The sequence below is a fragment of the Empidonax traillii genome, unplaced genomic scaffold (assembly GCF_003031625.1).
Source record: "Empidonax traillii isolate 1590-97213 ecotype Southwest subspecies unplaced genomic scaffold, ASM303162v1 scaffold526:size440949, whole genome shotgun sequence".
NCBI classification, from domain to species: Eukaryota; Metazoa; Chordata; class Aves; order Passeriformes; family Tyrannidae; genus Empidonax; species Empidonax traillii.
In genome coordinates, this window is record NW_020955719.1 from 158,659 (window position 1) to 169,666 (window position 11,008).

An 11,008-nucleotide genomic window follows, 5' to 3' on the forward strand; every position below is an offset into this window, starting at 1 on the left:
TAAATCCAGGACAGACAAATCATGACTCCGGTTCCTTTCGCATAAGGTAGCCTGCCTAAATCACCGCCACATTCCTCCCGTAGAAGTCGTTTAAAATTAATAGCACATGCAGAGGAAAAACTAAACCCTTTGACGTCACTCCCGAAATGAGGAAACATAAACAGAAAAGGCTTCTCCCCACCGCGCCGGCAGCACGGCTGTGGATTGGTCTGCGCTCCAGCGCCTGTGGCACTGACAGCACCTCCCAGCCCTGCTCGGCCTGCGCTGGCTGACACAGGCAGCCAGACTGCAGCAGCCTCAGCGCTACCCCAGCCTCACCCTGGCACAAAAGTGCACTCTCTTCCCGAGCCCTTTTGCTTCTTAAGGTGGTTTCACTGGCTGGGTTGGGGGACTTGGGGAGGTTTTATTTCCTTTTTTTTTTCTCTTTTTTTTTTTTTTTTTAATTTCTTTTTATTATTATTATTATTACTATTATTGTTTCCTGTTGTTACTTATTTCTATTCCTAATCCTGGATGCAGTTACTGGATTCTGCAGTACAAGTCTTCATGAACAAGCTGCACCGCTTAGAGATTTCACGGCATTCAAAGGTCACAGAACTGCCACTATGGTTAAATGTCTTGTTTAATGGTTGAGGTATGTACGGCAAATCTAAAAGAAGCAGCATGATTATTTGTTGAAGGGGAACTAAAATTGAGAGGGGGAGAGGGAGGCAATACTATTATTTAGTGGAAAAGATTTTTGCTGGTGATTGTTACTACAGCAACCAGTTTTTGAATTTCCTCCCTTTTTCTCTTTATTGAAACTAGATGAAAATTTTAACTTATGTTGATTTAACCATTTGATGGCTACAGAAGATTTTAGAAAGAATCTGTTATTATAGTCCTTTCTGACCCCACTGAGGAAAGTGTGAATGATTTTTTTTATATGTTTTCCTATTGCTCTGTGGCAAGAGAGGTTTGGGACTTGGCTGGTTTAGATAAAGGGAGAAGAAAGCAGAAACTTGTTCCTATCCTGAGGGGGCTGTGAGTTTGTCTGAGAGAGCACAGAGAGGAAGAGTTGGAAATAAACAGGTCAAGCAGAAAAGAATATCGGCCTCATTTTTAGGAGTACATGTACAGCATATATTTTTTTTTTTTTTTACTACATGCTTTATTTGGTTTGGGTTCAGAAGTTCAAAATTAAGGAACAGCCTGAACTTTGACTTAGAAACATATCATCAGTGGGAGCGGAGAGAACTGATCATCTTATTTCGATGCTGGTTTTCATACAGCTTTAGCTACTTAGACAGCGAAAAGTGGAAATGTGCTTGGAAGTTGAAGTAATGTAGCCTGACATCTGTTTGATGGCATATAGGTTCAGTTCATATTTGAGCTAGCGATCTGTCTTGAATGAGTATTGCAGCAGTACAGTGGGCAGTGTGTGCTGCAGTAAATGAAAGCAACTGCTATCATAAAACTAACGTTGTTTTCAAGAATGTGATTCTAAAATATAAGAGGAAGAACCACTTGTCAGAGCTTGTGTATATGTGTGCATGTATGACTTAAAAATAATTTCAAACAGCACAGGCAATTTCTTTTGTTAATTGGATTAATATACAGATATATTCAGTGACTAGCAATCTTCGTATTTTTCCAATTTGTGAAATGGGACTTTTTACAGCTCTGTTTGAGATGTTGCTGTAAGTATAAACCCTCTGCAATTTGAAAATATTTCAGTTTAATTTTAAAAATTATACCTGAAAAAACAATTCATTTAACAAGGAACAAACAGAACATGAGCACACTTAGCTCATGCAGTGCACCTCAAAGGGTTACAAAAATTAACTACACTAGGCTGAAGCATGCTAGCTTAAGGACTGCAAAAATATTAGCTCTGAAATGCAGAGGATGTGCTATGTGCTGTGAATGGACAATTGCTATTCTGCAGTGCCTAGTGGGAAAACAAGGACTTTGTGTATTGCAAATGCATAACTGCAGCTCCTCCATTTCCTTTGCTGTATCTTCACTGATGACTGCAGAAACAAAGAGGCTTGTCACAGATAAGATCTTTAGTGCCCCATCTCTTTGGAGATGCTTGAAGATATTTTTTTCTCATATCATGGAACAACCCAAAGTCAAGCTTAGTTAGTTGAACTGTTATTCTGTAATCTCTGTGTCATTCTCTCCTCCTCAGCCCTCCCCAAAGTCTTACTATGTGAACTGCCAGCTGTTTTCAAAAACTAAAGCAGTGTTTCTCTAGCCACAAGTCTAGAAAGGTTAATATAGTATTTTTTAGATTATTAATTTGTAAATTTAACTAAGAGGAAGTCTCTGTCTACAGAGATTATAGCATCTTCTCTAAGGAAGAGGTCTGTAACTATATGAATATATCCAATTTTCTGAAAGACAATCCGTAAGACATTTGTTTATAATAATTTCTGAGAGTTAAATTATTCACTTCTCTGAGAATTAAATTATTCACTTCTTTTGACAAACAGAGAAGATTAGTTTATAAGATCTGTAATCTACATCTTGCTGCATCTGTGTTCTGTAGCAGCTACTAGTGGCGATACTAACAGTAAGCATGGTAAGTGGACTTCAGCTGAGGAAATGACACAGTTTTTCTGCTTTAGTAAGAAAAGTTTATCTGCAATGTTTCCTCTGAACAATCTTGATTCAGCATCTAGAATGAAACACAATTTAAGGTTGGCCTTTCTACAGTGGACAAAACTGTTAATGGCATTTGAACACAGATTGGCTCAGAGAAAAAAATCTGTATTGCAGAAGTTTCATGGGATATGAATGGCTGCTTATTCTGAGTTTGTTTCCATAGGGTGAACAGGAGTTGTCAGCACTGAGGTTCTAGTGATTCCAGCAGAGTAAGGCATGCCTTGCTGAGTCTAATCCAGTATACTGTAGATCACTTCTTTAAACTGTAAAATGTTTAATTCTGTAAACTAGTATGTAAATATACTATTATAGCAGCAGCTCACCTTCCTCCCTGTTTATGTCCTTTTCCTTTCTGAAACTGAGCCCTCTGCTTGCCCTTACCAGACTTCTAGGTAGGTCATTGAAGCAGACTGATTTTCCAGTGTCTTCATTTGCAATTATGAAGTACATTTGAGACTTTTAATCATACATGTCTCCTTTTCACTCACTGCATGGTTTTCCTACCAAATAGCTAAAGCATATTTTAATGGGAAATATCTGAAAATTGGTATTCTATGAAGCATACATTGTTTTCTGGTAATTTTTCAATCTCACAGGGAAAAAAATTGCTCTTGTACTGGTAATTTCCTTTATAGGAGCTGTATGAAGCAGAAATTCCAGGTACTAGCCAAGCCATTACTGTCAATTGAGTAGAACCTTACACGTCTCTATTTAATCACAAGAAATGTTTGACTTAATCTCTCTTGCAGTCAAGGTAGACATATGGCCGAAACGTCTTGATTGGTTTGGTTCTGGTTTCTGGGCTAACAGAAAAACAAGTCATTTGGTGCGGCCAGGAAGATAATCCCATGTAAATGAGCATTCTTAGCTACTCACTATTGTGCATCATCATATTGTTACTCCGTTTTCATGCTTGAAATTATTACAGCATTCCATGTGTTTGTCACAGGGTGAAAATGAAAGGGACAGCTGGGGACCTACCAGCTGCCAGAACAAAACTAAATGTTTTGTAATGAAATGATGGTTCAGTATTCCTCCTCTCAGATCCATATCGGGTAGAAGATATTAGAACTATAGCAATCATTTTTCTTGTTCTTCAGCCAGAAAGCAGACTTACCCTTGCAGGGTCATCAATTCTTACACTTTCAGTGAAACATTGGTTTTACATCTAGTGTGAAAATTGCACTTTTCAGTCAGGAGCTTCAGGGTGTAGAACTGACGTTATTTAGAGTTTTTACCCTGAGGTCACTGGGACACAGACATGCAGCTTAAGTGCCCAAAAGCAGTTTAGAAGTTCTTACGCTTTTTCTTTCTCTCGACAACACAAAGTGTGTCAATTTTGTCACCTAAAGATGAATAACACTGAGAAGTTGGGCCACAATTCCAGGTGCCACATATGCAATCAGACGAGAATGGCTAGTAAATTGTTTGTGTTTCACAGTAAATGAGTGAAAATCAAATAACATGTCTTCTGATAGTAGTAAAAGTTCTTCAGATCTGAAGTATCAGCTTTGTATAAATCTTAGAGAGAAGGAATGTATTTATTGTATTTAAGACAATTAATTGAATTAATTTATAGAATTTGAAAAGACAAAGTCAACTTTTGAAAGATTTTTTTAGCAAAAAGAATTCTTCTGTATCATCCCAAAAATTGTTTGGAGAACTTTTAAATTTCATTTTACTATTATTCTTCCTGTAGTGCCATTCCAAAAAAATTGCATTAGAAAACAATATTTTAACCTCTGAACTCATAATTTCTGATTTCCTGTAACAGACTGTGGGATTCAGAAGATATATTCCTAGGGTTCACAGTCTGGCATAGTGAGAGCTATCTGGTTTAAAGACTCCAGTTTTGAAATAAAAAATTAACAAATCAGAGCCAGATAGAAGAGAGAGCAATTCCAGAAGTGAGACTTCAGTGACAAAACTGTAAGTGAAAAGTTTGTGGCAGAGGCAATTCTCACATAATAACAGTCATGAATTAAGCATTTCTTTTGCACACATTTAATAGTGTAATATCAGGAGTCCACTGATGCAGTAATTTTGATATACATTTATCACTTCTTCTGTTCTTTGAAAATTGAAAAATCTGTGATTATCATTTTATTATGTAAACACTGTTGAAGTAGAGTAACTAATGAAAGGGCCCTACTGAGTTGTGTTTTATTTAATCTGTTCTTCACAGTGCGAGCTGTGAGTGAGGGTGGTTAAGACCTCAGTTCAGCTACTTATTTAAGTCACATAGCCTTATGGTGGCATATGATATTCTTCTGCTAGCTTACTGTCCATCCAAATAAGAGTTCCAAGTTGCCTGGATGGCTAAATATAGCTGATGATCTCTTCCTCTTAATAGGTGGGCATGAACAGTTAGTATTTTCCCAGTCATACACAGAGACAAATTGGTTACATTTTAGCTAAAGAATTGACTGCAGACACAAGCAGCAAGATCTGCCTCTCTTTGAGTAGGTTATTTTAAAAAACAAGAAACAAATATTTAGAAGATAATAGTTGCAGAGGCATTTTTTTCTTTAGCTGGTAGGTTTATTCTAGTTATCCACAAAAATTTCTGGTGTGAGAAAAGTTAGCAACTATTATCTCACTATAATGTGTGTTGATGCTGGCATCATAAGGTTTTTAAAAGTAGAGTACGGAATCTCCTGTCAAACTAAGTTTTGCTAACTGTCACAGAGGCATAAAAACACATTTTTGGGACAACTGCTGTCAGGACCCATATGCAGTTTTTCTGCATGGATGTTCATAGCAGAGTCTATGACACTAACCCATCTGTATATAGCAAAGATGTTTTCAAGGATGATAGTTGCCTTTCCAAAAATAAAGAGGGAGGTAGGCATGTTTTTGACTGAATATGAAGCAACTCAGGGATAGCTTCTCAGTCTCAAGAAAATTCCTGAAGGATGGTATTGAGCTACTGTGTAATCAGCTCTGGGTCTTGTCTAGTATGAGGTGGCAGAGTTAGAGTCACCATCAAGTGTGCATGGACTCAACCCTTGGAAAGAGATGTCAGTCCCTGGGTGTTTGCTGTGTTTTGGAAACAAACACATATCGACATTAAATGCCGTAGTGCTTTCTCAAAAATTCAGCTGTCATCCTAAGGGTGTAGCTATTTTTCCCTTTATGTGTCATGATCCTGGTACAGAACAACAACTGGGACCTCTGCTCAGACAGATGTAGAGAACATTATTTGCTTAGCATTTCTGTAGAAGGACACCAATTTCCACAAGAAACTAAGGCTGTAGCAGTGCTATGAGCTTCACTTATGTATGTACACTAAATATGGGCAACAGTGGACATTTGGTTTTGCCTTTTCCTCAACTTACCACTTACGCTTGTGTCACAGCGAGGGAAAGCAGGGACGCCCAATATGAGTGTCAAGCAAGCTTCGTTTATTGATTGTACAGTACAGCTTATATAGGATATATAATGAGATAATTAATATTCTGTAACCTAACTCTATGATTGGTAACAGCCTTAACAGTCAGCTGCAGTCACACACTGTTTCCTAGAATCTTACATACTAACTCTATTCTTAGCTCTAATATCTATATTTACCACTAGCTTTCACATATGATTGGATGTTCACCTCTTATTTACGTTCTTTTCCATGCTTCAGACTGAGGCCTTGCTGCATTCTGCAACACGCTTGATTTTAAACCTCTGAGCAGGTTAGATGGAAAATGAGGACTTGGTGTGTACCAGGCTGCTGGGAAGGAGCTGAAGATTTCACATAAAAATCCAGGGAGAAATGAAAATAGATGCATGACATCTTCATGGAGAAAGCACATTTCTGGCTTTCTTTTAACTGACAACCATGTTGAAACAGGCTATAAGCGCTTTCTGTTTCAGAAGTTGGAAGATGACTTGGCTCTGTATTATTTATGCAGAGTCATTTCTGTTTTACACATTGCCATAGTGTCTGAGTATCTATAATAACAATGTTCAAGTGGCATCAGAATGGCCATCATAAGTGTAATTAGGCAGTGTATCTCCAGTTTAATCAATATGGTCATTAGAAGAGTGTAAGACAGCCAGGAAAACAGTAATTAGTCCTGATTTATAAAGGAGAACTTGAACACATCAGCAAAGGAGAGTTGAGAGCTGTGCATGTTCAAGGCTTAGGAGGACAGTTAGTTGCTTTCTGCTTTAGCAGATCTGAGAACGCTGTTATTAAAAAACACTCTTGAAAATTATCTTACAATAGGAATTAAAATTTTCTTATTAAAATTCTCTTACTAAAAAATTAGTTTTCTTGAATAAAGTAAGTATCGACTAAGAAGATACAAAAAAAAAGTATTTTTTCACCAAGCAAATTGCTCAGGTGCACAGCTGTTTAGTTTTTTCGAAAAGCAGAATGACTAAAAGATAAGAACAAGACTCAGATTGGTGGAGGATACTATAAAATGGCATAATTCCACCAAGTTTAATAGGACTCCATCTGCAAAAGATCAGACCTGCTGAGTTTTCAGGACTTAAAAGTACTCCTTCTCTTCACCAGTTAGATCAAATTTTAAGTTCACTAGCCTTTTGTCATACCTGTTTCATGCCAGTTTTTCATAACTTCCTCAGCATTGTGATACCATGGAGCTGCTTTGGTGGCTCCACAGAAGCTGTGGTGCATTCTTTTCCTTTCATCACACTCTAAACCTCTCTATTCTCTTTCCCTTTCTCGCAGAAAATAAATGTGTACCAGATTTGATTTGAAATCAGAACCTCGCAGTTAATTTTTAGCTTATGTGCTAGCATCTGCAAAACTGTATGTATTTGTAATGCAGAAGGGGCTGATCTTGCTTGTTTTCAGTGAAGACCATGATCTGTTTCTATGGCACAGCTATCTAAGTAATATTTTTAAAAGCAGGAAAAAGGGATGCAGTAATTTTGTTTAGGGTCCAACACGAACTGCACTGTATCACAAAATATTTTTTCTGTAATAAGATCTAACATCCCACCTCTTTGAACCACACAGCTATATCTTTAATAATTATATCCACTACTAAAGTATAACCTCTGTAATAATATGGTAACAAACAAACACCAGTGTAATATGAGGATGTTGAACATTCGTCCAAGACATCATCATCAAAGCTAATAGAAATGGTCAGGCTTTCAAAAAAGTTCAAATTCACTTTAGTATCTAAATGAAATGCCTGGATCTGAAAAATTACTGTGCACAAGAGGTTGCCTGGGAAATGTTTTCCCATTCTACTTTAGACAGAAGTAGCCAATAGCCTGTTCTTGGTGCTTTCAAGGAAGTATGGGACAAAAACATCCAAGTTCCCTCTCTGCTACTGTCAGTTTTCCTGGGATGGATTGTCTCTGCAGTGTCCCCTAAGGGTTGAGCTCTGTGTTCATTGGGCCTGGCAGAGGCAACCCACAGCCCACTGCCCCACGTTTAGCCCCAGCGTGGAACTAGAGTTCCAACACTGCTGAAGGGGCACACAAAGGTTGTTTTAAGCAGATCTTCACCTGCAGCTCCAGGAGTTCTGCCCTTAACCCAAGAAACCTTTCTGGTGGGTGTTTTTTCCAAATGAGCACCTCCTCCTAAACAACTTTTGTTCTGACAAATAGTTGTTTTTTAAAAAGAAAGCTCATATAGATTTTAAAGGGGGGGGAAATTTCACCACTACTGCAGAATTTCCACCTTGCTTGTGAGGACTGAGGTGTACAGAAACTTTGTTTTGTTTGGGTGCCTGTTAGTGGGAGTGATGGATGGTTGGACTACAAGATCTTGAAGGTCTCTTCCAATCCTGATGTATCTGTGAAGCTGTGGTTCCAGTGACCATTATGAAAAGTCTGCTTAGATTTTTTTATTTTATAGCACCCAAATTTAAAGCTCAAAGGTCACTGAAGCCTATTATTTCCAGATCTTTCAGCAGTCCTCTTCTCACCCTCCTCCCAACAGACTTAGTTCTACTTTTGTTTCTTATTTTAAGAATAAGTGGGGGAAAAATCAGCAATCCATGCTTTATTTATACTAGAACTATATAGTGCTGAAGAGATTATTTCTGCATGTTAAGATTTGCTTTTACTGGTTAAATTTTTTTTTGACTGTGAAACACAGTTGCTTTAAAAAGATGTTTTTATGTGCGCCACAAATGTATTATTATTCTTCTCATCCCTCCCCCAAATTCAGCCCTTTAGGGTTTCTCTAGCAGAGTAAAGGAGTGTAGGATAGTGTTTGGTTTTTTATTTTTTGCTTAAACACCATAGCAAACATTGTTTCAAATCCTATAATATGAGAAAGGGAGGATTATAATGTTTAAATATGTCAGCCAGTCAGAAACCCTCTCAGGGGGCAGCCTCAATTCATCTGGACCACCTAATATGCCAGTGCAGCTTGGTCTCAGTACAAGAGAATTTTAAAATTGGTATTCATGGTTTTAAAGCATCATTTTACTAATAATTTTTTAACTCCTAATCATGTTTACTACTAATTTGAACAAGCTGGAGCTGACTTCTGCTGTTTTGTGAGTATTAGTGAAAACTCTTTCACAAAAGAATAAAGCCAAAAGCATTTAATGCCAATTCATGTTTGGCATTGCACCTTTTTATGAAAGCTGATGACAGTTAGGTTGCAAATAAGCAAACAATTCTCTAAAAACCTCTCAAAAATTCCAGAGGTTTAAGACATAGAAAACAATTAGCAGAGAGGTCTCAGTGCTATGTAGTCACCCTTTAGTTGCCATCTGTTGACAGTACTTTGACAGTTGAACTTCTTCAGTTTTGATTTTCAGAGAACTTCAAAAGCCTTTGAGCTACTTCCTCAATTTCTAAAGATATTTTTTTAAAGAGTATATTAAAAGTGCATTTCTCCTTTTCGACTCTGTTACCCTTACTTTCTCCTGAGAACACTTGTCTTAAAATTACATTTTCACCACACTGATTTATAGGTTCTGGCATGGGAACTAACGCTCTTTCTCCTAGTAGCAGACTGAAAATTAGTCACAATCTGATGTTAACAACTTCTTCATTACCTACACTGGATTACACTTTATTAGGTTCAACATAAGCAAATCTAATACCTTTGAACCAGGGAGTTCTTGCCTGTGTTGCAAGAATACAAGACATAATTAATTTATAAAGTCACTATAGTAAGTCAGCCTCTGTGGCACTGGAATTGTGATACCACTGAGTTCTGCAGAGAAGTGCCACTTGAGTGCAGCAGAGAGAAAAAATTGGTTTAGCTAATTTACATCAAAAAGTCAAATATGAATAACACTGTCAATAAAGTTGTCCTTGTGGTTCTTGTTCCGAGATGAGATTCAGTATATTTTACCTTAACATTTGACACACTACATATTTGTCTGTGCTGGCAACAAATAATGTACACTGTATAGACTGATAGGGTGGTATAGGATACCTGTAGATTTCAGTGACAAGGAGATCAGAAAAGGGTTTATGAAGAGTCAGCCCGGCACTAGATGGGTTTCTACCAAAATCACCGGTGGTGCTATAATTTTCAGCTGGTCCCTTTAATTTCCCTCACTGCTTTTCAGCATCAAGTACCTGCTGAGCACAAAGGTCCTTTACTAGTTAATGTTCATCTTCATCTTGCCCATGAACCTGCAGTCTGTTGCAGTTGGAAGAGGAGCTCACAGAATCACAGAACGGCTCAGGTTGGAAAGGACCACAGTGGGTCATCTGGTCCAACCTCCCTGACCAAGCAGGGTCATTTCAGAGCAAATGGCACAGGATTGTGTCCAGACAGTTCTTGAATATCTCCAGTGAGGGAGAATCCACAACCTCTCTGGGTAATCTGTTCCAGCGCTCATTGAAAATTCAGTCATGTAAATGAAATGGCCTTAGTCTTACGCCAGGAACATATGAAATTATGTCAGTCTAAGCTGTGACATTACCATCTATGGTATAAGAAATTATACGTTATTTTTCATGCTTCATGCATGCAATGGCATTCATTGTTCTCAAAGAGTCTTGTGTAAAAGGATTTGTAAATGAAAATCATCATTTGAACAGAGGATGTTTCTGAACACTTTAATGAATAAAGAAAAGGTTGGGATTTTTAAGAGAGGCTTTACCATTATTAGTTTTACAAATAGGGGCATAGAAATAGAGTTTTAATTTTACTTGGTCACTCCAACACTTTTTTTTTAAATGAAGATTCTTTTAAGAACCACTCAGAATTTGCAAACTTCTTTAAAATGTTTTGGGCTGCTCATTTTGAAAACAGTGCCTCTTCTGTCCGTATTCTATATTACATTTACAGCAACTGCTTGCTACTTCTAAAAACTTACCTTATTGCTACAGTTAGGTATAAAGAATTTTTTTATCTAACTAATTTTTAAAAAATTAAATATCAAAAGCAAAAGAAACTTTTGTCATTTGA

At 37.4% G+C, this 11,008-nt stretch overlaps 1 protein-coding gene across 1 annotated transcript in view; it reads left to right on the forward strand.

The window, feature by feature from the left end:
• Nucleotides 1–261: 261 nt before the first annotated feature.
• The window catches only part of PDE7B (phosphodiesterase 7B), a 174,622-nt gene continuing 163,875 nt past the window's right edge, over nucleotides 262–11,008 (forward strand). The window contains exons 1-2 of the mRNA XM_027897025.1: nucleotides 262–365; nucleotides 520–634. Of these exons, the coding sequence (XP_027752826.1) occupies nucleotides 614–634 (21 nt within the window). The 5' untranslated portion in view covers nucleotides 262–365; nucleotides 520–613. The remainder of the gene's footprint in view (nucleotides 366–519; nucleotides 635–11,008) is intronic.